The sequence below is a fragment of the Marmota marmota genome, unplaced genomic scaffold (genome assembly GCF_001458135.2).
Source record: "Marmota marmota marmota unplaced genomic scaffold, marMar, whole genome shotgun sequence".
Taxonomy (NCBI): domain Eukaryota; kingdom Metazoa; phylum Chordata; class Mammalia; order Rodentia; family Sciuridae; genus Marmota; species Marmota marmota.
Window position 1 is genome coordinate 1,749,293 of NW_026000243.1, and position 26,808 is coordinate 1,776,100.

The window sequence follows — 26,808 nt, forward strand, 5'->3', positions numbered from 1 at the left end:
CTCCTACTTTCCCACCCCCTTCTTATTTGGAGTCCCTCTGTGGGCTTGAGCTGGGATGTTATGTTCAGAAAGTGCCCACTCCAAAGAAAGGAAGCCATGAGTAAGTATTGGCAAATAGATTGTCACGTGCCTTGGCTTTTCTGTCTGCTTACTAGGACCAGCCCTCTCCAAATCCCCCTCCATCTGTCCCAAGGATCTGTATTGGACCACAGAAGCTTTGCAGTAATCCATATTTTATTCTTTCTTTTGTCTCCATCTCCTCTTCTGCCTGCCTTGGCTTCTATTCTTTACCTTCTACCTCCACGCTCCTACTGGTTCCAGCCCACGGCACTTACATGCCCCAGCTCCCTTCCTAACCCGGCCCTTCTGGAGCTTATCTCCTTTTCAGGCCTGCAACCCTTTTCCTTCAGTGGTTGTGGGGGCTGGCAAATATAGAGAAGAGTTCTCAAAACTGGAAGTGTCAAGAAGGACTACAGGATCCAAGTCCAGCTGGCTAATAGGTACCACTCCAAAAGTTGGCCTGTGACACTCAGGATACAGGCCAGGCAGGCTACCCCAGAGAATGTTACCTGGATCACCATGCCAAAGACAATAACCGTGGGGAGCCAGGCTCAGGGATCCCATACTACACCTGTTCCTCTTCCTAGCTCATCTAATTTAGAATCACAGCCTCTGAGTCCTACCAGCTCACCTTGCTGACAAAGTCCTGCCACCTAGTCCAAGAGAGGGACTTCTCACTGAGTTTGGTGTTCACTCTAGCTCCGAGGCCATCAGTGGTCCAATCTGAGATGTCATCGTGTGACATCCTGCTCAGGGTGTGCGTCTCTGTGGTTGCACGGAGTGTGTGTCTGTGCCTTTGACTCCAAGTATCTGTCATTTGCCTCTAGGTGTTTGAATTTTTTGAGTATCTGTCTTCTTGTTCTGGTCTCTGCCTTCCTCTGTCTGTCTTCTCACCTCAGAGCCTGCCCATCCCCCAGGGCAAGCACTGTGGCCAGTTCTGCGTAGGCGCCTCAAGTGAGCTGTTGATGAAATGGTTGTTTTGTGGATGGAGCTGATAGTTGCTGTATCTGTTCTCCCATCGGTCCGCCAGTATTTAGACATTCTCGCCCCACACCAAGGTGTCTTTCAGAAAGAGGGAAGGGCTATGCTGCCTGTGTGGGAGTTTAGGGGGAGGGAAGTGTTGTAAAGATACCCCCCTTTCAGCTCTGACCAGCAGGAAGAAGGGCCCAGAGGCAGCACAGCCTGCAGAGGAATGTTGCCTAGCAACTTGGGAGACTTTACTGCAAACTCACCAAATACTGAATTCCTTGGCTCTAATTTGGGAAGGGAAAAGCAGAGTCCAGGCTTCACATCCTCTCTCTTCCTCAATTTCCTCTTTCCCTCTTTTCTCTGGATTTTGGAACTGAAGTACAAGGGGAATTGGCATAACTTAAAGCTCCAGATGTGCCTATCATTTAGGCAAAGGCCTGAGTTCCCAGGACATCCTGCCATTTGGTGGAGGTGGGGGATGAAGGATGTGCCAGAGACAGATTGGGGAACAGATTTTTCAGTTACAGGGGTGGGTGGGTCCCAACATGCTGGGAGAGACACCCCTACACCCCAAGCCCTGGAATCCCAGCCAGCCTCCAGCTCAGCTTAGAGCCCCAAGCTGGTTAATCCTATCTCCATCCTGAGTGGACACTCATTTCCCCTCCCACTCATTTTTCTTTTGGTAAAAAAAACATCCAGCCCCAATATTTGGGTGGGAAGGAAGCATGTAACAGCCATGCTGTGAGTGGCCAATGACTATAGATTTATTAGAATGCTGTTCCAGGGTCTCCTGTCCCAACAGAGCCACAGTGCATTTCCCCCTCCTCTACTCTGAGCAGTAGTTCATCATTTTCTCCTTCCTCCCTTTGAGATCTTAGCTGAGAAAGACTTTCTAGTTTTCTCAGAGATGGTCCATCCTACCCACACAACATGTCACAATGCCAGCTCTGGTACCCTGACAAGCTCGGAATGGTGGGCTACCACATAAGTAGCAAGCTGTCCCTGGGAGATGCTGCTTCCACATCTCCCCTTCCCAGCCTTGTTGAACACCATAGCCTTTCTCATCATGGACCCAAAGGGCCAATAATTTTTGACAATTCTGTATACTACTGGGTTTGGGGTATTTTTTCTTCTTCCTAGGACCAAGGATGAGGGTAGTTAAATATTGTCTTATTTTGACGCTATGGATCAAAAGGAGGAGTCTGGTATGAGGAGTGGAAAGGGGGTAAAAGGTGTTTCTTCAAAGTTTGTACCAATATACAAATATATACAAAACAGGTGTTGTATGTAGATGATTTTGTTTAATGCACAGTTGATAGATAACAGATGGTGAATGGATATATAGATAATACATACTGTAATCTAGACATCTTGAGTAGGGTGATTGTTATGTGTGTGTATACACAGTGCCATCACCCAAAACATAGGATGTCTGTATATACTTTACATCTGCACAGCTGTGCGTACGTACAAGGTCTGTGTAGTTGTTTTTGCAGGTTGTTTTGTGGTGTCTGTCTGTTGGAAGAAAGGCATATCTTAGTGAGCCTGGGGGAGTATCATATTTGTACCGGTGGGGCTTGTAAACTTTTGTGTTGTGTGCTCATCACCAGGTTGCGCACCAACACTCTTCACTGCATAGCAGGCTAGCAGGCGTGATGATGGGACTTTTTTTTTTTTTTTTTTTGCCACACGTCTTTGGAGCTTTTCTTTGCGGACTGGGGGGGAGGGAAGTTAGAAGAAGCCATATTTGGGGCTCTAGCTAGATTGTGGAAGTGTAGGGTGGTGGGTAGGGGGTTTGTGGTTTTCTATCTATGGCCAGGAAGGCGTGATGTGCCCAGATGTGTGTCTGGGCTCGGAATGTCGGGGGCCTCCTTCTGCCTACTCCGGCAAACATCTGCCTGGCAGTCCAAGGTTTAGCAAGCAAGGGGATTGAATTGGGGAGGGTGGGGTGTGTAGGTGGAATGGATGGAAGTGAGTAGGCGGAGGGGTAAGGGAAGGAGCCGGAGCAAGGCGGAGAGAACCGACAGAGCGGAGAGAGGGAGTGGTCCTCCTTCCAGTTCTCCCCGCCCACCCTGCTGAAGGCGTCTCCTGATTGGCTTCACGACAGCAGGGCTCAGGTTACATTCGCGAGCGGAGCTGAGCGCGGGAGACCGGACCTGAGAGGAGAGCTGCTGGTTCTGCGCCGGTCCGCCGGCCTCGGACAGCCCAAGAGCTGCCACCCAACATCACACAGACCCCCCCACCCCCGCCCTGCGCCAGGCTCCACCCCAGCCAAGGACCCCCAACACTAGCATGGACTGCTGCACGGTAAGTCAGAGGGCCTGGGGAACTGGCACTCAGCTTGGTCTGGGGCAAAGAGAGCTCGAGAACCACCTGCAGGGTGAGTGAAGGATGGAAGTGGGTGCGGAAGACCTAGGAGGACGCCTGCTGAGACGTGGGTGATGGGTGATGGAAGGCTCTCGCCTCACTCGAAAGCCCTAGGGAAAAAATGCTCCCCAACTAGCGGGGGCGTCTGAGCGCCCATCCGCCAAGCAGTCTAGGTTGGACTTCCAGCTGGGCAGGGCTTTGCAGCAGAGAAACTGCAGGTTAGACGACAGGAGGAACTTCCTCCTGTGAGACGCTGAAAATCGTCGCCTAGCGAAGCTGCGGCGAATTCTCTCCTCTGGCATTTGTCCTCTATACCATATAATAGCCCACTGGCACTGTTGTCGGTGGGTGGACATACTGATCTTTCCGATCCTCGGAAGATCGCCTAAGTCCCTGCACAATGTAGATGGAGGTAATCGGTCCATACTGGTCTTAGTAGTGAGGATGGGCAGCAAAAAGCCTAGTCAGTGTGGTTCTGGAGAGGAGTTGGCCCGGCCCCCAAAGCCTTCTCACTCTGAGGGGGCTGGGTGAAGTGACCGCGAGAGAGCCCTGCTGGCTAGGAAAGGAAGCGTCTGCAGTTTGTCAGCGCCCACACGGAGACCAGGATGCAGCAAGTGCCTAATGCAAAAGTAGATTACTGTTAAGGTGACCCTGTATGCAAGCACACGGCACAGGACCTGACTCCTGGTCACTAGAGTACAGTGATCATGCGCATAGAAATTTATTTTATCCCCTACATACAATTGATAGAATAATTGTATTCTATCAATTGATTTGTCCTCTCCCCACCCCATAGTGTACAAAAAGGTGAGGGGAATGAGCTTGGGAATTAAAGAATACCCCAGTTCTGTAAGAGGTGAGACTTTGGATATCAAGAGGCTGAAAGAACTTAGAAGCAAGTCATAGTTGTGATTTTAACTCTTATTAGTATCCATAATAACTGCCAGTTTGTGATTGCTCACCATAACCTTACATTTTATATTTAATCATCACAACTCTGTGAGGTAGATATTATTTCACAGATGTGCATATTGAGGCTTCAAGAAATTATTTTCCCAAGGAGGCAGCGCTCCTGGATATGGAGACAGGATTCAAGCAGAGCCTTGTTTCATTCAAATAGCTATACGTTAACCTCTCCTCCAACTATATTGTCTTTTCCTCATTATAAAAGCAACATGCACATAATAGTAAATATAAAGAACAGAGAAAGTATAAAAAGAAACATGTCAATCACATACAGTCCTGCCCCTTGGAGAACACTGATAACATCATTTTCCCTTTGCTTGTTATTCTTCAGGGACTTATTTATTTTTGTATTTACTGTGCTGGGGTTTGAACCTAGGGCCTCCTTCATGCTAAGTATGTATGGCTTTCCCACTGAACTCCATCCCCAGATCAAGAAACAATTTTTTTGGTTGCGAAAGGAGAAATGGAGGTTTCTGGGATCCACTGAGGAAGAACCTCTCAACCCGCAATGTTTTATAAAGTAAAGTAAATAAAATGAATCGTGAATTCAGAGATCTGAGTGAGTGGGGGAAGGGTATTGCTGAGCATGAAGGAATAAGATGAGAAGATCCAAATGATAGGGAAAGGAAAGCAGGAGGCACGGTCAGTGGAAAGAACAAAGAATCCAAGAAGGCAGGGAAGGAATGTAGCCTGTCACCTCCTGTGTCTGCAGGAGTAATAAGGGAGGGGTGTGGAGTCCACCTGAAGGCCCTGGTCAGCCCTGGATGGTGCTTGTGAGTGCCCAGGAAGCCATTTGTGTAGGGCAAATAGCTAGCTAGGTAACAGATGACAGGTGTTGATAGATAACATCTAAGGGACTAGTAGACAGGGTTGCATTCAGTGTCTCCTAAAAAAAGGAAAGGACACCCACCCAAAAAATATGAAGGTGGCAGATACACTGATCCCAGTGACCCAGGCTCTGGGGCACCTCTTCCAGTGCACCCTGTACACAGGAACTTTCCTTTTTCATGTCTTAGGTTTTCAGGGCCAAAGGAACGAGCAAGAACAGGCACCATTCTTGGACTGTGCAGGACAACAGGAAGTGGGAAAGGGGACGGACGCTGAGGTGAAGGGTTAGAGAAGGATGGGGCTGAGGCCAGACATTTTCCTACCCAATTCTTTGGAGGTCTGGGCTCAATGCTAGGAGGGAGCTGTGATATGTACAGAAAGCAGTCAGTGTGCCTCTTCATTTTTCATTCTGGAACTCCTCCATGACCATTTCACCTGGTCACCTGGTCTTTAGGAAGACCACTAGCCTTCCTCCTTCTTTCTTCTTGGTCACGAGGCTGATACACAAATGGCAGGGGGCGGGGGGACAGGACAGATCTCCTTATTTTTTTAAATCATTCATATATATATATATATATATATATATATATATATATATGAATATATGANTATATATATATATATATATATATATATATATATATATATATGAGATTTTCCTGCATTCATTTACTATGAAAAAGCAGAGGAACATATTTTGGATCCTACTCCTTTCTTTTGCTTGGTCTAGTCAACCTGGTCCAGCTGAATTCATAAAATGATTGCCTGCCTTGAATCAGATCATTACATTGTTTATCAACTATGCAACCTCAGGGAAGTTACAAAATATCTCTGAGACTCTTCCCAGACTTCCAAAATGGGGATTGAATAGGTAAAATGTGCAGTGTTGAGCACAGGAACTGACACATAATAAGCACCCAACAGGAATAATTCTTATAGTTATTAGGATTTGGGAGCTCAAGGAGACTTTATTCATCTCAGCCAAGTTTTAGTTGTGGCTGAAAATAAAATAAGGTTCCTAGAGGGAAAATGATGTGCCCAGTGGGACTAGAAACCATCGCTCCACCTTCACATCTCCTGCTAAATGTCACCCAGTTCATACAGAGTTCTCCGGGATACACCATCAGTCTTGACTTTGGAAGGCACCCGCTTACTGTGACCAATGAGCCTTTTTCCCTATTCCTACTACTCTCCCTGCAGATCTGTGAACAGATCTGGAACAGGCCACCTCAAAGCTAGCTCTATCCTGAGAACTCAGCTTGAGGGAGAGGGAGCTGATTCTGGGGGTAGGTTTCCATTTTGGATCCAGCTGGGGTGGGTGGAGACAGCAGGTGGGGTCTTGGGAGACTGGAGAAAGACACCCTTGCTCCACTCAACTTCCCCACGCCTCCATGACTGCCAAGGCCCAAGAGCCTAGTGGGCTGGATTTTTTTTTTAATAGTTGTTGCCCCCTTTTGAAAAGAAGTCTCTCTGTTCCCAGAGAATATTCCAAGAAAGACTTGAACTCTGAGAATCAAAGAACCCAAAGGAGTTGTTTTAGATTTTATGTGAATTAAAAAATAAAAGGTCAGGGAGAGATTGAGACTTAGGAAAAGACAAAAAAGAGGGCCCCTCTACACAATATCAGCCGCCTGGTAACTCCTTGAAATTGTATTTATATCCATGGATTGTGAACATCTCAGCACAAATTGAAGAACCATGAAAGCCCACAAAATGAGGACAGCCTGGGAAATCCTGGCAAGGGCATCCAGAATTTAAACCTGTACTCCTGGGTCAACCTGTCTGGGACAGTGATCATTGAAGCCTCACTTCTAAGACTAGATAACTGACCAGAAGGGGGCAGGAGTAGAACTGAGTTACCATTTTTATGTGAGACCTTGGTCAGCTACTGTCTGAGAAGAAAAAGAGAGTAAAAGCAATGCATGTCCTCAGACACATTCCTAGAAGCCATGGGGCCAAAACAAAGGAGAAATGGTCTTCTAACTTGCCAGTAATCATCATCATCCCAGTCCACACTGATGCCATAAGTCATGTTAAGCCACAAAGGGGCCAAATGCTGAGACTTTTTCTATTCCATCCTAACCACTGAAATTCATTATATCAATTCCTTAATTCTTTCTACTGTCAGCTAGGGCAGGCCATGAGAGAGACAGAAACCTACTTTGGGTATGGGATGGTCAGATTACAGTTACACATTCCATAATGATGTTAACATGTTCTGAAAAATGTGTCATTTGAATTGTGCAAACAATATATAGTATAATTACCCCAATGAAGATAATTATGACAACATTAAATGATATAATCTTATAGTATCATCATTATATATGAGATCTGTCATTGACCAAAACATTATGTGGCTTGTATTTGTATATTAGAATGAACTTTGTAAAATTGTTATTATATGACCACTTTTGGCATACAGAAGCAATTATTTTGCATCAATATAATATTATATAAAACAATCATAATATATAGCTACCATTTATTGAGCAACTAGTCTGTGCCAGAAACTTTATGCATATCATGCTATTTATTCTTCCCCACAACCCATAGAGGTGGATATTATTATCCTGGTTTTTCAGATGAAGGAACTAAGAAAAGATTAGATAACTTGCCCAAGACAACACAGTTACAGCATGTGGTAGAGCCTTGGTTTGCTTTCTGGGTTGCATCTGTTTATCCTAAGTGGGGGTTAGAAATGTACTCTAGACCCTGATATACAAAGGTTCGAATTTTTGGTCCATTGATAACTTTCTGTATGACAGCAGATAGGTTTTTTCTTTGTTTGTTGCTTTTTTGTTTCACCAGATAGGTTTTTAAACCAATCGCCAGTTTTATCATAATAAACTGGGGTAATAATAAAAAGATATGTCGTTGCTTTATTTTTGAAAGCTAAATAAAATAATGCTTGTAAAACACTGTATTATTGCACCTGGAACAACATATGTGCATAAATGGTAGCTATTGTCCTAATTACTTTCTTCCAATAAGCACACCAAGGAAAGGGCTTCTTGCTCCTGCTGATCTTTTCCTTGTTTTTTTGTTTTGTTTTTTTAAGTGATAGATTTTGTCTGTCACTTATTCTGAGACTCCAGGTTGTGAGGTCAACCTGGGGAACAGTGGGAAAGTGAAGAGTCCATGGGAAAATAGTCTCTTGGCCTCTAACCCATATGCGGGGGTAGAGGGGAGGCTGATTCACTGAGCTTTGGCCCCATGCTCTCCCTAATTCCAGCTGAGCTCTGGTACTGTTCTACTCAGGAAAAGGCTGTCCTGGTGAATCTTACGTACCCAATCCCCAGAAAATCCTAGGCTGGGAAGGGCCCCTTCTGAACTGGAGGCAGCCGTTAAAAGCAGGGGAATGGGTGGCCACATCCAGGAATGCCTGTTTACTTTGCTCCTCCAAACTCGCGGTCCACTCAATTTTGCAGCGCCCCTAAATTGGCCACTGGTAATGGGCCCTTGGCTCACTCCGGGCTGTCTGGATTTCTTGTACCCCATCCCACCATGTATTTCTTTCCTGAGGTGAGTGCACAACTATGCCCACATCATAGCCCTGAACCTTCCTCTTTTCGTTGCCCAGGGAGAAACACACCAGTGTGGCTTCCCTCTCTTCCACATCTGCTACCCCAGTAGTCCTCCTCTCAATCCCCCGAGACTCTGGTCCTAACCTACCCTCTCTGGGTCTCCGACCTGACCCGCCAGTAAGAACCCCTTCCCCTTCCCTCCCCAGGAGAGCGCCTGCTCCAAGCCGGACGACGACATTCTAGACATCCCACTGGACGATCCTGGTGCCAATGCGGCCGCTGCCAAAATCCAGGCGAGTTTCCGGGGCCATATGGCGCGGAAGAAGATAAAGAGCGGAGAGCACGGCCGGAAGGGCCCGGGTCCTGGGGGACCGGGCGGAGCTGGGGGCGCCCGGGGAGGCGCGGGCGGCGGCCCCAGCGGAGACTAAGCCAGGTGAGGCTGGCTGGAGGGGCGCTGCGAGCTGGAGACCCCTCTTTCCCAACGCTCCTAGGAAGGAGCAAGGGAAGACTAAGGGCGTGCTGAAGGTAGAGAAAGGTGTGGAAGGAGCTGGGGGTGGGGAGTAGAAATCCGCCCGGTGAGGTGGGTTGGAGGAGGCTAAAGGTGCTGAGATTTCCGAGAACTCACCTGTTTCTCCCTCTCCACCCTGCCTTCTGCCCCGCCCTGGACTGAAGAAGAAATGAACATTTTAGAAGGTAACGAATACGACCCAAGCGGAGAGGTTTGGGGGAATGCTAAGTGGGAGAAGAGGACCATTTTCCCAACCCTTCCTCGTCCGCCTTCACTCACTCCCAACCGGGGAACTTGCACCCAGGGAGAAACACACCAGTGTGGCTTTCCTCTCTTCCACATTTGCTACCCCAGTAGTCCTCCGACTCATTGAGATGCCTGAGGCTGCGACAGGGTCACACCTGGATTAACGCAAACACGCAGTCACCCTCATTTGGCCGCACAAGCCCGGCCGAGGGCTATAAACACACCCGGTCTCACTCACGTATCTTTCTCGGGGCTCATTTCAGCTCATTGACTCAGTGGGGGGGGGGGGGGGTCCTGAGTGACTAGGGACCCCTGGTAGCCTTGTTCAGAAAGGTAGAAGGGACGGGGAGAGTAAATTCCAGGAGAGGGCAGGTTCTCAGACCTTCTCTTTCCTCAGTTCCCAAGGAGAGATGGATGCCGTGTCCCCTTCGCAGTGACGAGACTTCCCTACCGTGTTTGTGATCCCCTCCTCCCCACCAGCCTGCCAGCTTCTGGAGCCCCCCCTGCGTCCCAGAGACTCTTTCTTCCAGGCAGGCTTCCTCGCGGAGTCGCCAAGTCCGTGCCCTTTTAGTTAGCCCTCCAGTCTAGCGTGGTCCCTGTTCGCCCTTCCTCCCCATCCGATCCCCAAACCCCGCACTCCCAAATTTTCCTCCTTTTGCTTCTCGCCCACCTCTCCCCGCACCCAGCATGCAGCTCTGCCTCCGCAGCCTCTGTGCGCTTCCCTGCGCGCACTGCGGAGGGCGCCCTAAGCGTCGCCCAAGTACACTCAATTTTAAAAAATAATAACAGTCCTTTGGTTCTGTGCGCAGCGATAGGGGGCGCCCTGCGTCTCTGTGCGATTCCCGCCCCAGCCTAGCCTCAGAACTTTAAATCTGGGACATGAGGAAGGGAGAAAAGTGTTTACATGGTTTCGGATGCCCCTTGCTCTGATCCGAAGGGAAGTCCCTATCCCGCACCTGCCTGTCATGTTCCCTTCCTTCTCCCCAGCGCACCCTGAGAGCCGCCTCTCCAGCTCTCCTGTTTACGCAAACGCCGAGCGCCTGGAGGCTCGGTAGGAGGAGTCTTCCGCGGCCCCGCCCCTGCCCCTTCCGGCTTCGGCCCCGCCGGGCTCCTGGGGTTGTGGCCGGAAGGTTTTTAATCTCGGTGTGTGCATGTGACCGTTCTGGGTTGGAATGTGAACAATAAAGAGGAATGTCCAAGTGTTCAGAGGGTGCCGGGAGGGGAGGGAGTTTGGGTGCACAAAGCCACCGGTTGGAGCCTGAACAAATCTCATTTGATCAAGCCAAAAAGCAGAGGGGAAGTGAGATGGAGAAACCCTTAGATTGAAATCTGCCCTTTGACGCAACCAAACTTCCTGCTTATAGCATCATCTCTGGGATTTAAAGCCCAATCCTTCCCTTACTAGTAATACTCTTTGGGCCGCCTAGAGAAATTCGCCAGAGACAATATGGTACCCAAAGGTTTTAATTATTGATCTTCCCCCTCACTGCCCTCAGGGATCAGAAGTCAGACAACCATAGGGAGCTTGGACTTCGTGGTCGTCACAGTACTGGTAGATGGGGACCTTTCAAGGAGCCCTTTGCTAGAATCCACCTTCATAGAAGATTGCTCAAAAATCCCAGGAGCCGTGGCATCCTCCCTGATGGATATAAGCAAATTTTTACTGAAGTTAGAAGCAACCTCCAGACAGATGCTGTCTTGTAACCCAGGAACTTTTACATTTTACTATTCCTGATAATTGTTTGTGGAACTTTTGGTTAAAATGAAAATTCCAGGGCCTGTCTCCCCCAACACACACACACACACACTCACCCAGAAATTTTACTGTAAGAGGGATAGAAAATGACCTGAAACTGAATGTTTAATAAGTTCCTGGTGATACTTTTTTAGGTAACCTGAGGACCACATTTGAAGAAATTTTGCTCTGATTCCTATTCTGGTCCAGCTAAAGTGGAGGACAGAGGAAGCTTTGGCCTCTTTTCCTGATTGCCCCACACAGAACTAAACTCAGCTAAGTGATCAGGATAAATCCAATACATTTAAAATACACACATACATACACACAAACACACGCCTTAAAAACAGAAGAGTAAACATTTTTAAATTTGAGAAGGGTTCAGGCTGTCCTGTAAACTGAGTCATCCATGTCCCAACTTGTAAACTAACTCTTTCACCCTGTACACATTGTTCACACACACACTCATGCATAGGTTATATTGCATCTGCCACCACTAAATACCAGGAATGAGCAGTAATCCCTACCCCCTAACACTTCTAACAGTGTCAGAATTTGAGGGCTAAAGGTTCCACTTTCAACCCAAACCCTTTTCTCCCTCTTTGCACCACCCTCTAGCCCTCCTGCTCACCGAAGTTCACTACCCCCATATGTCTCCTTGGGCTTCTTCTTCCTCTCTTTCTGGAATCTGATTAAACAGAATGCAGCAACTGACAGGAGCAACACACCCAGGAGCACCCCAATCAGAGTTCCAGCCACTCGACCTTTGGAGGAATCTAAGAAGACATAAGGCCCTCAGAGCTTCAGAACTTCTTGACTCATCCTCAGACCACTTCATGCAGCCTCCCCAACCCAAGCCTTTCAGTCTGGCCTTTGCTGAGCATTCCCTACCGGTCACAGAGAGGGTCAGCTCACAGGATGAACTGCCCATCTGGTTGGTGGCCACACAGCGGTAGGTGCCCGAGGAGGTCAGGGAGAGATTGGTGAGAATGAGCTGGCCAGATACCTCATCTAGAGGGAAAAAAGGAAGTGTGTCACCTCAGTCAACTGGATGAGCACCTACTATGAGGAAAGCTCATTCATTTTATCCTGCTAAAGAGGAACAACCTGATACCATTGGTGAGAAATCAGACTCAGAAAGTAAATAATTTCTAGAGAGTAATTCCAAAGCCACTTCAACTTATGGGCTCTTTCCACCTCACATAATTACCTTTTTAGGCTTAGGGAGACTGCACAAACATGAAGGTGATGGAATTGAAGTTGGATTCTTACTGGCTAAGGTCAGGTTCCTGGTTGGGGGTAAAAAGGATTAATTGCTAAAAACTGTATCCTCTGGGGTGGCTCTAAACTGATCTAAGTGTTTTTCTAAACTCTTGCTTTAGAAGGCAGAACACACATCAAGAAGTGATGGGCGGGGGGGGGGCGTCCTGGATTGATAAAGGTGTTTGCAGGAGCTGGGGCTATTAGGAGAGATCTGGCAACTAGAGGAAACTGAGAAGCTAAGGCTTTTAGCTATATGGCTCTTCCAAAGATACCAGCTAAAATGATTCAAGCCAGCCCATTCCACTCTGCTTCAGTTTCTTCTCTAGGAAGTTTGGAAGTGATTCATGACCCTTTAGAAAATCTCCCAAAAGTAGACAAGTAGGAATCATAAGAATGCCCCTTGCTCTCTACTCTCTTTCAGGATATCAGGAAAATATTTAATTTGAGAAATAACTCCCAGGAATGCAGCCACAGGCTGCAGAAGACAGACGGAACGGGAATAATATAGGGAAGAGACATGGAAAAGGTAGAGTGGTTTGTCTCATCCTCAATAGTCATAGAACTGGTAATGTGGGTATATGGGATTTAGAGACCACATTTGTGCAGGTGTGCAGTTCCCTCTTTGAGTCCCTGGGCCCTTACCTTGAACCATGCTACCAGGAGAAGGTGTAGGAGAAGATCCAAGGCGTACCCAGTTGTACACTGGCTTCGGAGCTCCCTCAGAAGAGTAGCATCTCAGTTCAGTAGAGCCCCCCACAAAGGTTGGCCCATTCTGAGTGCATAAGGGGTTACTGGGGGGTACTGCAAAAATCACAGAAGTACTTCAGCAATCTTCTAATCTCACACCAACTAAGTGTTACATTTCCTGATTTAATACCCCTGCCAAATAATGGTCCATTTCTCTCCACACACCACTGCATCCCCAGGAAGTGATTTCTACTATTGGAAATTTTGAGTATTTTAAAGGTCTTCCTCATGTTGAGCCAAAGTCCATGTTAATAATATCTACCCTTTGATTCCAGTTCCTTTGGGCCCACAGTGAGAAATTAAAATCTCTCCTCCACCATGACAGTCCTTCAGATATTTGAATATAGCAGTCACACAACATCTCCTTGGTCTTATCTTTTCCATCTAAACATCTCTTGCCTCTAATAGTTTCTTTTGATTGCTCATCTCTGACCAGGCTGTGATTTGGGGCGAGATGGAATTTCTGAACACAAAGTGGTGCACAGTGATAGGGGACTTCTTCCTTTCATGGCTACCCTCCTTCTCTGCCACTGACTATTGGGAGGGACAGAATCCAAATCTGAACTATCAGTGGGAGGTTCCTGGCTAATGGAGCTGATAGGAGTATGACTCAGACCCCATATAAGGGAAGGGCTTTTTCTCTCAGACCCTTTGTTACTAGGGCCCTAAGGGAGGAGACATTGTGGAGGGCAGAATTAGAGTATGACTGACTATACAGATTAGAAGTCTTCAGAAGGGGGATTTTTTTTTTTTTTTTTAAGGTCCCCAGTGCAGTTGTGTCCTTCAGCTGGAAATCAGGATATGGGGAGAGTTAACAGGGCCTGTACACACTTTCAGAGTACACGGTTAACTGGTGGGTCCCCAGTTGGCCTTACCCAGCACAGTAAGGTTGATTAACCCCAACCCATTAGTGTAGAAATCTGGTGGATTGTTAACATGACAGAGATAGGTTCCAGTATCTGAGGGGCGGACATCAGTCAATCTCAGGGAGGCTACCCCTCTTGTGGGGGGGTTCTGAAGTAGACTGGCCCGTTCAGCCTTAGAACCAGTGGGATACAGATGGCCATTGGTGAAGTACAGGATCTGAGAAGAGGCAAAAGACATACATATGTTCCCCTTTCTCTCTGGCACCCATTCCACAGTGCTTCCACATGGAAGTGGGAATAAGTCCACTCACTTGAACTAGTGGAGGAGGTTGCTACTCTGTAGCCTGAACTATTAAGGGAAAACATCAATGTATCCTATTAATCAGCAACACCTCAGCCTCAATGGGTTCAGTAATTCCAACTGGGACTTCACTAACAAGGGGTTTTAATATAGCCATGGGAGAGGTAAGGATAATATAGGGTCACACAGACTGAGAAGATCTAGCAAGAGCCCACTTACCTTTTCATCCAAGCAATACTGATCCCCAAATGTACCCCCACCCCAAGCCCTCATTCTTCCTGGCCAACCCCACTGGGGTCACAGTGGCTCTCAGCTCACGGGATGGGATGTAGAGATGGGCTTTCCAGGCTGCACAAAGCTCCACTCCAGGGCGAAGTTGTCTCCCACTGATGTGCTGTAACTGCAGCTCAACTCAGCAGTCTTGCCCACGGGCACGCTCAGGGGCTCAGTGGGTACCTTCACCTCCACAGCTATCCCTGGGGCTGAGGATGGAGAGGGAGGCAGAACCACAATCCTGGTGATCTGGAAGGTCTGGCCTATATTTCAGTGTCTACATCAAGAGCTGGGGGCTCTCTCCCCACAATGCACTCTTCTCAAGCCAATCCCTCCTTTCTTCTTGAAACCTGATGTTTCCGGGAGGGAGGTGCCCACAGCCCAGCCGGATTTTTGTGGGTAAAAGGGCCAAGACTGGGCCAGGTATGAGGATGTATTGGCGGAGAAAAGAAGACAATAGCCCTGCCGTGGTTAAGGAATGCCGCCTGGTGCGCCCCTCTCCTCTGCCCTGGTGGCCCTCAACCCCTGCCTGGATCAGCCGGCTCCGCCTTAGCCCCAGAAGCAGCCCTAGCCCACACCGCAGGGACTGAGCAGTCCTTAAAGAGCCCACCCCCATCTCTCGCTGAGGCTTCTCCTCACCACTCAGGCACACAAAGCCCAGCAGAGCCCAGCAGAGGAAAGGCCCCGCAGGGAGCCCAGTCACGGCCACCTCCAGCTGTCCTGCCATGCGTTGGTCTGTCTTGGTGTCGGGGTCTGAGGAAGGGAAGGTAGTGCCCAGCGGGTAGCCTTGTCGTGCCTGGCAGGAGCGAAACTGACTATCTCAGAGCAAACAAGGGGAGAGGCTGGCACCTTCAGGTAGAGAAATGCTCCTCCCTCCTCCAGGCCAACTCTGAAATCACTGTAGCCCTCCTTCCTTTTCCTTCCTCTTCCCTCAGTTTCTGAAGCTGTCAGGCCCTGGTAAAAGAACCGGGCTTTGGGTGGGTACCCTGAGGGCCAGGGCTCAGAACTGGAGCTCTGCAGGAAAAGATTGTCTTTGGAGGAAGAGGAGGCAATCTAACACTGGGACTTGGCAAATACTTGCAGTGAGCATGTAATTCGGGCTTAGACCCTTTCTGACCCCTTCAGAGATTCTTGTTCCTCCAAAAATTCTTCTGTTCACCACTTGCCGGAGTAAGAGTCTCCATAAGTCACACCCACCTCCCCATTCCCAGAGCCCCTCCATTGTACAGAGAAACTGAGACCTAGAGGCTCTCACCATTGTTAGGAAAGAACATGGCAGAATTTTGACATGTATCTGCACCACATTCTACACTCAGCTCTCCCTCAGTAACAAGAGGGACTGCTACACCATAGGCAAGAGATGTGTTTGTTAAGGATCCCATTGTGTGAGAGAAGGAAGCACAAAGGAGGTTCCCCTCCCCAGCCCCATTGAGGAAGAAGAGAGGAAACGCATGCATCCCCAAACCAGGACCGTCAGAACTCCAGCAGAAAGCGTACCCTTCGTTTTCATTCCCTTACTGCTCAGACTGGATTAAGGAATTGGGTGCTTTCTCTTTACATATGACAGCAAATGACCTTTCTAAACACTCTAGAATAGAGATATCCCAAGCCAGTAAATTCAGGCTATATGGAGAAGCTTCCTGCTTCCACAGCCTGGTTAGGTTCCACTTTGCATCCTCCTGAAGCTCAACTCCTGAGAATTCCCAATTGGAAAGGATATGTGATTCTTATTTCATATAAACAGAGTGTATATTTATTGAAATTTGCAAAATAAAAACAAAAACACACATTGCAAGTTAGTTTTTAAAATGTCTTTCATATTCCCTGCTCCAACAAATCCAACCAAGACAGCACAACAGTTTGTATCAATGCAGGGAGCTGGAGTGGCAGCAAGGGATGGCAGTTAGATAGGGGTGGGTTACAAATCATCAGGCTGCGGCCTCTTTGACTGGCAGTCTCCTCCTCCAGGGCCCTTGGAGGGTAGCCAATCTCAGCAGCATTCAGCTTGCTTCATAGGAAGAAGTGGGGGAGGGGTAAAGTTTCCCCTCAATTCCATCCTAGGTTCACTTCCTCTTTTATTTATACTTTTTTTTTCTTTTGATCTTCTGGACATTTGGATCTTCCTGAGACCCAATTTTGCTATAGTAAAGAGGTAGGAGCAGAGGACTGGAGGTCTGGAGTATGGCTATCTTCCCAAGACTCAGGCCTCTGTCAGTGCTAAGGGTAACTCTTATAGGAAAGAGAGACACCAGATTGTTTACCCTTGAGTGCCATCACACCAGAGACCCAGCCTGATTCTGCATAGGCACTACTATGGGCACAGCACCCACGTGATTCATGGTAGAGGAAGAAACCCCACCAGGGATAATGGATACTGGCTGAGGGTGGGCCCCATTTGTTCTGGGTAGTCTTGGTGAAGATAGGGCCTGGCTGGAGAGACTAGGTGTAGGGGTCATTGCACCAGGCCTGGGAGAGGCATGGGATGATCGGAGGGCTCGTGCTGAGGTAACAGACGAAAGAGTCCCATTTTTAGAGATTGTGTCTGAGCTCTTGGGCCAGGGCAGAGTCCGGGGAGCAGTGGCATCCTCCCTAGTCATCAAAGAAGTAAAAATACATTACAAGCAGAAAGGAAAAGAAAAGAAGGTTTCTATATGTTTTGTCTTTTTATCTCCACAAATGCAGACTTCAACTCTCTTTTCCTTCTCCCATAAAATCTGCCCCTAGGAAAGATGATCTGCCCACCCTTCTATACTATGAGACTCAAACTCTGTGAGGGAAGTTAGAAGAGCCTCCATCCCTGCAAAGATCAGGGACACTTACTTGATATCATTGGCCAGCTCCTCTGGGGCCTTGCCCCTGCGTTGGTACAAGAGGACCAGCCCAGCAAGCAGCATCAGTCCAACCAGGCTGCCCACAACTGCTCCAGCAACCACAGCAGCCCTGGGTCCTGGAAAAGCCTTGGTGTCAGAAAGGAACACTCATCTGTCCCCTACCCTTCAATTCTACTACCCCACTGCCACCAGATACATTCTTTTTTCCTGTTAAAAAGAGAAGGCACTGTCAAGCAGAAAATGGCCAGTCACTGCACAAACATTTGTAGGAAACTTTGACCAGGGCAAGCTCCCTGTCCTGTTACAATGAAAAGCCTCAGCTAACAGGCTTTCTCCCACTTGCAAACCCACCCCCACCACTGACCACTCTTCTTAACCACACTTACCCCTCACTGACCTGTGCTCACTTCCAGAGTAACATTGCACGTGGCACTGCCCAAAAGATTGTGGGCTTTGCAGATATAGACTCCAGACATGGAAGTGGAAAGGTTGGTAAGGCTTAAAGACCCACGGATGTCATCTGTAGATACAATTTTGCCATCAGTTCAGTGACTTTTTTTTTTTTTTTTTTCACATGTGAAAAAGAAACAAAAAGTCCTGCCCTTTCTCTAGTATGTCCTCTTTGACTCTCTGGGACTCCTATCTGTTCTCTGATGGAAGGGAAAAGTGTGACAGCTCCCAGTTACAGACCAGCTAGTTCAATATCCCTCTCCATTTCTGCTCCTCAGTACCCCCAACTGTTATCTGAAAGGAAGTGATATATAGAAAAACCCCAAACACCATTTTTACTTTTATTTCTGAAAAGCAATGTGATGACAGAAAAAGAAGGCTAGGAACTAGAATACCTAAGATCCAGAATAGGCCATGTGACCTTAAGCAAGTTACTTTAAATCCCCATGTCCCCATTTCTTCATCTGTAAAATTGGGATAATATGATCTAGCTGGTGATGTTGAAATGATTACATGGGCTAATTATTTTAATAACTAATATTTATTGACTATTTATTCTATGCAAAAAACCACTCTAAGTTTTTTACATGTACTAACTTACCAAAATTTCACAACAAATTTGTGAGGTAAACACTATTTTTAAAAAAAATCTTTTTTGGTTGTAGTTGGACACAATACCTTTATTTTAATTATTTCTTTTTATGCGGTGCTGAGGATTGAACCCAGTGCCTCACACTCTACAGTGGTAGAGCTAGGCAAGTGCTCTACCACTGAGCCACAACCACAGCTCCAAGGTAAGTATTATTTTAAAAAAGAAAAGGACCAGGTGCAGTGGCAAATGTCTGTAATCCTAGTGGCTCCAGGGGCTGAGGGAGGAGGATTGCAAGTTCAAAGCCAGCCTCAATAATTTAGTGAGGCCCTCAGCAATTTAGAAAGACCCTGTCTCTAAATAAAATATTGAAAAAGGGCTGGGGAGGGCTGGGGTTGTGGCTTAGTGGTAGGGCGCTGGCCTTGCACGTGTGTTTGATCCTCAGCACTACATAAAAATAAATAAATAAATAAATGTGTCTATCTACAACTTAAAAAGTATTTTCAAAAAATGGGGTGGTAGGCTGGGGATGTGGCTCTGGGTTCAAGCTCTGTTTTTTTGCATGAAAATAGTCAAGTGAGACTGGAGCTATAGCTCTGTGATAGAGTACATGCTTGGCATATGTAAGATGCTGGTTAATGACCAGCATAAAAAACAAAACCAAAAACACCACACACACAAACAAAAAGCTCAAATGAAAAGTAGAAAGAGCCAGCCTTAGACACTAAGTATGATTCTGTCTGAAAATTAAAAAATAAGGGATTCTGGTTTGGGGTTGTAGCTCAGTGGTAGAGCACTTGCTGAACACATGTAAGGTACTAGGTTCCATCCTCAGCACTACATAAAAATTAGTAAATAAGTAAGTAAGTAAATAAATAAATAAATAGTGTCCATCTTTATCTAAAATAATAATAATAAAATAAGAGCTGAGGACATAACTTAATGGTAGAATGATCCTGAGTTTGATCCCTAGTGCAAAAAGAAAAGTGTGTGTAGGGGGGGTATGAAAATCTATATATCTGCCACCCAGATTTAACAGTTGCTAATATTTTACCACACTTATTTCATTTCTCTTTCTCTAAGAAATTTTAAATACTTAAGTATGCACCTTCAAAAAAATAAGAACACTGTCCCACATAATCACAATACTATTGCAATTAATAATAACTTAAGCAATTAATAATAATTCTCTAAAACCATCTAATACTTCATATAAAAAAATGTTGCAATTATCCGTAAAAGATTTTTTTACAGGGCTTGGGTTGTGGCTCAGTGGTAGAGTGCTCGCCTAGCATGTGCGAGGCCCTGGGTTCGATCCTCAACACCACATAAAAATAAACAAATAAAAGCCTAATGTTAAAAAAAAAAAAAAGTTTTTTTTTTTTATACTTGATGTGTTCAAATCAGGGCTACTAATATCCAGTTTTACAAGTGAAGAAATAGAGGCACAGAGTCACAAAGTTAGAAATCAGAGCTAGAACCTGAAGGCAGATAATCTACCTCCAGAGCTTCCTTAGTAACAGTACACAGCACATGAAAGCAATGGCATCTGGTAGGGTTTTTTTTTGTTTTGTTTTTTTTGTACTGGGAATTGAAACCAGGGGCACTTAACCACTGACCCTTTTTGGTATTTTATTTAGAGACAGGGTCTCCTGACTTGCTTAGGGTTTTGCTAAATTGCTGAGGCTGCCTTTGAAATTTTGATCTTCCTGCTGGGATTATGGCGCACTACCTAGCCACTCCCCACCATCTGCAACTGTCTTTCTCACCTCCTCTTCTCTTCCTCCCCCTCTCCTCTTCCCTCTGCCCAGTCCTATGCAGTATTGCCTCCCCTTTTCGTCCCAGTCCCCAGGGCACCTCTCATCTTTTCCCTTCCTGAGTCACAGTCTCAGTTGTTAAGAAATTCCCTCACCTAAAGCTGGTGCAAAGAAAATCTGAGGAGATGGGGGCAGCCGTTCCCACTGATATTCAGCTGCAGGCTTACTCCTTGGGGACTGGCAGCTCAGGGTCACGTTGTTCCCCACATGGGGCACACCCAGGAGGCGGCAGGATGGAGGAGCTGGAGGAACTGGGGAAGGAGACACAGGTTAAAGCCCACACCCAAGGGAGCCATGGATCCTCCCCACCCCCATACCCTTCTGTCACTCCATTGGCCCCACCCCCAAACCTTACACTCAGCCACTTGGGAGAAAGACCTCCTCACCTCCCTGTGGGTGGGGAGAGATCTGGAAGTGTGTGTTTTTCACTCACCTAGCACTTTGAGCTCTAAGGTTTTGCTGCTGTGGCCCCTGCTTTTGCCTTGGCTGTCTTGCACATTCACAGAACAGCGGTAGGAACCAGAGTCTTTCTCCTGAAGGCCCTCCAGCCGCAGGGACACATTCCGGGAGGGCATGGAGTAGACCAGGGATGCTCTAGGTTTGCTTGACAAGACCCCATTGATGTAGGCCAATACCTAGGGGCAGTTCACTTCCCGTTATTATTCCATGATGCATGTGCCCATGGGTCAGCCAGTTCCCCTCCCCCAAACTGGCCTTCTTCACATGCTGCTCCCCCACACTCATCCTTCTGACCTGTACCAGCTCCTATCCACCATCTCCCCAGCCACCCTCTCACTGCACCAGGTTCCTCGCCAGCACAGACTTTATTCCCCCTTGCATTGTCTCTTTATCTCCCATTTGGAGTGCTTTAGAAAGGTGGCTGAATGAGAGAAGGGAGTGGATAATGTAATAGGGAATTTGTAAAAGGAAACTTAGACTGCAGAGTAGATCCAGGTTTTGTAGGGCCTGAAACTTATACAGTTGGAGGAAGGCATCTTTAAGAAAAAGATTTTGTTTGTTTGTTTGTTTTTTAGTGCCAGGGATTGAGCTCAGAGGGGCTTAACCACTGAGCCACATCTCCAGCCATTTTAATTTTTTATTTTGAGACAGGATCTCACTAAGTTAATGAAGGCCTCGATAAATTGCTGAAGCTGATTTGGAACTTGCAATCCTACTGCCTCAGCCTCCAGAGCTGCTGGGATTACAGGCATGTGCCACAAACCCCAGGCTAAAATTATCTTTAACAAAACAAGATCAAATGATTTCTTTAAACATATTTTTTTCCAGGACTTTGAAAGCTCTCCCTGTAAGTAGGGGCCTTGAAAACTGTTTCATTAGCTTTTGGGTAAACCTGCCTCTGAGTGGAAGTCTTGCATTAAGAAGGAGGAAAAATGGGAGAATGTGGGAGGGAGACTGCCTTTTGCCTTTCCAGGTTTAAAGGAGAGTGGGATAGATGGTAATTATTGGGGAAGAGAAGTGGCCTGTATTCAACAGTTTCCGAAATATACAGAATGGGAACACAGAAACATGGTCAACTTTTAAATGTTTGCTACTTCCCATAAGCTTTCCCCTTTTCTCAATCTCCACTCCCCTGCTCCACCACTACCATAACAAAGTAAAGTGTCTCTGCTATTATAGTGTTCGGGTACCAGATTTCTAGGGGAAATTGAGGGAAATGGAAGTCTTTGGGGACATCTTTAAGATGGGGGAAAAAAACACTGAAACTAAGGACACATGCTTTTCCCTAAAACTCTTTCCTCAGCTTTCATTCCCCTGCCACTCCTCCACCTCCCCAGATCTTCCCTACATCCACAGTTGGGTACAGCTTGCTACTAGCTGGGATGCCCTCCCCCTCACCTGGTTTAAATCCTTCCCGTCTTGTTCCAAGAACCACATCACAACTGGCACTTCCCATGGTTGGACAGCAAACGCCTCGCCTTGTATAGTGTACCAAGCTGGGAGCACCACTTCAGTTCCCTCTGCCACCTGCAACTTGGTGAGGCCGGTGGGCACGTGTAACTCCAGCTGGGCTCTCGAGAGGGACACTGGAGACAGAATGAGGAGGAGTGAGCGCTCTGGATTGGCTCCCTGCTCAGACCATGGACCCCTGACCCTGCACTGGCACTGCCGGTAGGGAGGCTATGCGAATCTGAACAGACTTTACCATGCCTCAAGGGGAAGCCTTGAGGAGTACTCAGGGACCTGTAACCCAGTGTCCTGCGTCTCCTCATAGTCCATGGGTTTGTTGTAGGGATGGGAACATATTCCTATGTATTTATTAGTACCCAGAGGCACAGATTCTGAGCACCAAGAAGAAGGATCAAGAATATAGAAGGATTGGGGCAGGTCTATTTTTGGTTTACACCCCACTTTGAACAGCTGCTCTCCAAATTTCCTTGGGCGAGAGATAGGATAAGTGAGGATGCTAGTCTGGAACACCAGGTCTCCTCACTCTTCAACCCGATGGGCAGAGGGGTTTGGGAGGCCACAGGGTTACCATTAACGCCGCGGTTCCTTCTGAACCTCCGGTGGCCTGAGAGGAGTTCAGCACCCACGCCTGACCCAGTGACTACCCTGCTCCCGGGCCTCCAGCTCAATCCCAAGGAATCCTCCCTAAGAAAATAAGAGAACTGGGTCTTAGAAACTGGGCAGGTTCTATTAGGTCTCTAGGAATTACAGGTAGGGGAAAGGACAGTATTCTGACAAGCACGGAGATTCCCTGACACGTGCACAGCGTTCAGGGGGTGGACTGGGTGTCTGTTTCACTTAGAGGGATGTGGCTTGCACCATGGCTTATAGGGACACTTGTTCTTTTGTCCTTCAGAGAGGCAATGAAATAGCCGAATGCTGAGTCCTTTCTGGGGTAAATAATTTTGCACTAGTACCTGGCTAAACCTGAGGACGCGGATGGTTCCTGGTCCTGGGCTCTGCTCTTTCCCAGCCACAGCACTCTGCACCGGAGTAGGAGACGCCACCTCCGCGAGGTGAGTTGGCGGCCAATCCGCAGGCAGAGGCGGCAGCCAGGCCTAGTTCTGCGCCCTTGTAGAGCTGGTCTGAAATCCTCCAACCGCCCGAGAGCGGATCCCGGCAGGATGCGCGCCACCCCCACAGCTTCCCTGCTGCACGTCTTTACAGAACCCCTCTCAATTCCTTGTCCTTCCTAGCACCCCCCTTCCCATTTCCTGGCGGGTCCCTGAAGGCTGGGCAGGAAACTTGTGCCCGGAGATAAGGCAGAAGACAATGAAGGGGGGCGGGTTGGACCGGAGGCTTTGCAGGAGAAAACAACCCCGGCCTCAAGGAGCTCGACGCCCCGTGGGGACCTGGCCCGTAGGTTCCCACTCTTCCCGGGCTTTTCTGCAGCACACGCCGAGTGGTCAGAAATGGTTCCTGCCCGGAGACTTGTCTGGGTCCAGGAGGGGTGCAAAGTTCCTTTGCCCCAGGCGCTCCAGAGACCTACTCCCTGTCCGCATTTATAAGTGCATTTTGCAAAAGGTAGAGCGGTGGTTAAAATACACAATGGACACAGAAGGATCAAGACAAATGCTTCCTGTCCTACACCCTCGGTCAGAAACCAGGAGCAGGAGAGTGCCACTGGCTTCTCCTCCGTCCTCTGTCCTGGGTGTCTGCTGCCCTTTTGGTCCTGAGTACGGCTGAGGGGGAAGTGGGGAGTGATTGGGTCCGAGGGAAAGGCGTTGGAACAGCCCAAGAAAGGGACCTCTCTGGCCCACTCTGAGACCAGAGTGAGAAAGCAGGCAAACGCCTATAGAGAGTGAAATGGGCCGGCTCCCCAGGGCTACTATTTTTAGTCTCCTTCATTCTCTGAGAAATTCCCCCCATGGACTTCTCACGCCCCAAGGGCAGCAACGCTGAGCCGAGGAGCCTGTGGAGCCAGAGGACCATGTTGAGTGGGGGCCGAGGAGCAGAGTAGCGCCTGCCTCATGCCCCACGGTTCAGAGCCCATTTAACCCTCAAGAGGACAGCAAGAGCTGGGCAACCCGCAGGGCAAAGGGTAGGAGTGTCAAAGCCTTCAGTATCACAAACTGAGGATCAAAACTAGGATAGATGAGCTGCAGGTGGTGGCCCAGTCAGTAAATATGAATTTTCCTCTCATGCTTGGAGACTTCCCAGCAGGAAGGGGGTTAGGGAAATTGACATAGAATGCAGAAAGGAAAGAGGAACTCAGGTTGAAGTTGGGAGGGTAGAGCCGAGAAGCTGTGTCCATTGTGTACTGTAATCCCGGCTCTACCTTTTGCAAAATGCAATTATAAATGCAAGACCGGGAGTAGGTCTCTGGGGCGCCAGGGGCGAAGGAAACTCACACCTCTCTTGGACTCAGACAAGTTTCAGGGCAGGAACTGTTTCTGGCCACTCTAGATCAAGAGGACAGAAAGCTTACCAGGCTTTGGTATGGCTAGGGTGCTACTCTTAAGACCCATCTGTCTAGAGATCCTGATACTTTATGCCCCAATACCACTGGCTCGCAAAAGGGAAGCAGAGACAGAAAGGAGCTAAGAGGTCCCCATCATTGGGGTGCAATTTCACTCTACATCCTTTTAGGCCTTACTTACCCTGGCATCCTCCTAAAATTAATTAAAGCTGATGTTAACATCCTTGTGATTCTTGGAGGGGGACAGCAAAAAATTCTGAGAAGCAGTAAAGTGAAACAACTTATGATGAGCTCAGTTCCTCCTGGGTCCTTTTCTCCAGGTGTAGCACTGAGCCACTTAGCTCTTGAAGCTATTGCTGCTGGAAGCTTTTAAATCTCAGCACTTTCTAAAAGGTTACCTTCCTCTCTCTGGGAAAACATAAGGGTGGTAGACCTGGAGGAGAGTCACAATTCTCCCAGCATTTGAACCCTTCCCCATTTCCTGTGTCCAAATGACCTCATGGACATGCCTTTGGGGCACCTCCCTTGATTTCCAGGGCAGGAAGCCAGAGGGGACAAGAGGGAGGAACTGGGCTGGAGAATTGATATTAAGTACGTGTGTCAAGCCTGGGGGCCAGGGCATTCCCCTATTGATCTTTCCTGTCAGCTGGGTGTACATGGAGGGTGGGGATCAGAGGGGGGACGGGAGTTAAGTCCTTAAGCTCTTTAGTCAGTGTCTCATCTAGCGCCTCAGCTCATCCAGCTCTGCTGGAGTTAGAGAGGAAAGTGGAAGGGGAATGGTTCCAATAACTCATCCCAGAGATATCCTGGTCTTGTCTGGAGATGCCCTTATCTGGAGATGCCCTTATCATGCCTGGAGATGCTGCCTCCACCCCCCAACACATACACCACACCCCAAACTGGGAGTTGTCCCTGCCTTATGGGGAGAAATCAGCACAAGCCAGTGATGCTCTAGCGTGGGGGTGGGGGACAATGGAAGAAGGGCAAGAGTCTGAAGTTGGGAGTCCTGTCAAACCCAGTTCCTCCTCAGTGCCCAAAGTCCTCCCATGGGTCGGATTCATCCTATATGACATCCCAACTCCCCTCTTGGTCCCGAGTTTAACTCACCGACAGTACTTAGCCCTAGGAACAAAAATCGCAGCAAGGGCGTCGCAGGAGGGCCAGGTAGAAAAACCATGGCCCTCCCTGGCCTGGACCAAGTCAGGGGCGCCAGTTCCAGGATACACCGTCGGACAGGTGCCGAGCTGTGTGACAAGCCGACAAGCCGGAGCGTGCGCAGGAGATAGGCCACTGACACCAAAGGCAGTCAGGCCAAGTCTGCTAGTGAGCCGGTGGTGGGGTGGGGACCAACTGCGACAGGGGGCGGGGCATTTAAGGGGGCGGAGAGGTCCCGGGCGGGGCCCAATAGTAACCCACCGCAGGGGGGCGCTTCTAGTACTCAAACCGCGGGATCACGGGCTCTACCCAGGCTCTACCAGGTCAAGCTTCAGGTTGGAATAGGGTTAAGCCATGGTACCACGCCAGCCAGTCCTGGGAAGCAAGAAGGAAAGAGGAGAGTCCTGAACTATTATTTTGGGTCAAACTCTTATCCTTTGCCATTGCAGGGTTGGAAGGGTGACTCTAAAGGGAGTTTGGGGGGGACTCTCCGAAGTCCAGATGTCACCCACGCCCTGACAATGTAAAAGCCCTGGGGCTCCAGGTCGAATAACCCGTTTTGAGCTTGGGGGTATCTAATAAAGGACGGGCTTTCTGGAGGACGAAGGGGAAGCGCGATTCCCCCAAAGCTCTGGGACTTAGTGTTTTAAGAGGCAGAAAGGTGTTAGCGCTCTGAACCCATACTGCTGCCGGATTCAAACGCTTTCCGAGTCAGGGGCAGGCACAGCCATCCCAGCAGGCAGGAAGGGTCAGTGTCACACCCACTTGGCACACTCCCAGTAGCCTGGGGCTGTCGGGGTGGAGGTCCTGGACCGCACAGCAACAAGCCAGCACCTGCGGCTCTACGCAGGCGGGACGGTCTTTGTGTGGGCAGGGAGAGCGGCTCTGAGTTCTCATAGACCCCCTAAAATCCTCCAGCCTTG

General features: G+C 48.3%; 3 protein-coding genes across 5 annotated transcripts; 1 reads left to right on the forward strand and 2 right to left on the reverse strand.

Annotated features, from left to right (window-relative positions):
- Nucleotides 1–3,054: 3,054 nt before the first annotated feature.
- On the forward strand, nt 3,055–9,150 carry Nrgn (neurogranin). Its single transcript, XM_015499119.2, has 2 exons — nt 3,055–3,336; nt 8,924–9,150. Exons 1-2 carry the CDS (start codon nt 3,322–3,324, stop codon nt 9,143–9,145), a joined length of 237 nt encoding a protein of 78 aa, XP_015354605.1. The 5' UTR covers nt 3,055–3,321; the 3' UTR covers nt 9,146–9,150.
- A 1,769-nt stretch (nt 9,151–10,919) lies between these two features.
- Vsig2 (V-set and immunoglobulin domain containing 2) lies at nt 10,920–16,312 on the reverse strand. Of its 2 annotated transcripts, none has more exons than XM_048796145.1 (7): nt 15,296–16,312; nt 14,702–14,865; nt 14,092–14,299; nt 13,112–13,270; nt 12,098–12,217; nt 11,838–11,894; nt 10,920–11,110 (listed from the first exon to the last, which is right to left on the reverse strand). In XM_048796145.1, the coding sequence occupies exons 1-7, from the start codon at nt 15,381–15,383 to the stop codon at nt 11,067–11,069; spliced, it is 840 nt and encodes a 279-aa protein (XP_048652102.1). In that variant the 5' UTR covers nt 15,384–16,312; the 3' UTR covers nt 10,920–11,066. The 2 variants fall into 2 exon arrangements, with proteins under 2 accessions (XP_048652102.1, XP_048652101.1); XM_048796144.1 differs by having other exon boundaries at nt 11,838–11,982.
- A 140-nt stretch (nt 16,313–16,452) lies between these two features.
- Esam (endothelial cell adhesion molecule) lies at nt 16,453–26,062 on the reverse strand. 2 transcript variants are annotated; one of them, XM_015498986.2, is made up of 7 exons: nt 25,838–26,062; nt 22,201–22,388; nt 20,777–20,978; nt 20,439–20,594; nt 17,885–18,007; nt 17,477–17,603; nt 16,453–17,245 (listed from the first exon to the last, which is right to left on the reverse strand). In XM_015498986.2, the coding sequence occupies exons 1-7, from the start codon at nt 25,905–25,907 to the stop codon at nt 16,930–16,932; spliced, it is 1,182 nt and encodes a 393-aa protein (XP_015354472.1). In that variant the 5' UTR covers nt 25,908–26,062; the 3' UTR covers nt 16,453–16,929. The 2 variants fall into 2 exon arrangements, with proteins under 2 accessions (XP_015354472.1, XP_015354473.1); XM_015498987.2 differs by lacking the exon at nt 25,838–26,062 and adding an exon at nt 23,229–25,771.
- Nucleotides 26,063–26,808: the final 746 nt, after the last annotated feature.

Coding starts and splice junctions, on each gene's coding strand:
- Vsig2 (XM_048796144.1), bottom strand. CDS start 15,383: ATGGCAGGACAGCTGGAGGTGGCCGTGACTGGGCTCCCTGCGGGGCCT. Junction 14,866..15,295: donor GGGCTTTGTGTGCCTGAGTG/GTGAGGAGAAGC, acceptor CTCCATCCTCAG/CCCCAGGGATAGCTGTGGAG. Junction 12,218..13,111: donor TCCTGGTAGCATGGTTCAAG/GTAAGGGCCCAG, acceptor TTTTCCCTCTAG/ATGAGGTATCTGGCCAGCTC.
- Esam (XM_015498986.2), bottom strand. CDS start 25,907: ATGGTTTTTCTACCTGGCCCTCCTGCGACGCCCTTGCTGCGATTTTTG. Junction 20,979..22,200: donor ACGGGAAGGATTTAAACCAG/GTGAGGGGGAGG, acceptor AACTGCCCCTAG/GTATTGGCCTACATCAATGG. Junction 17,604..17,884: donor TACTCTGGAAGTGAGCACAG/GTCAGTGAGGGG, acceptor AGGCTTTTCCAG/GACCCAGGGCTGCTGTGGTT.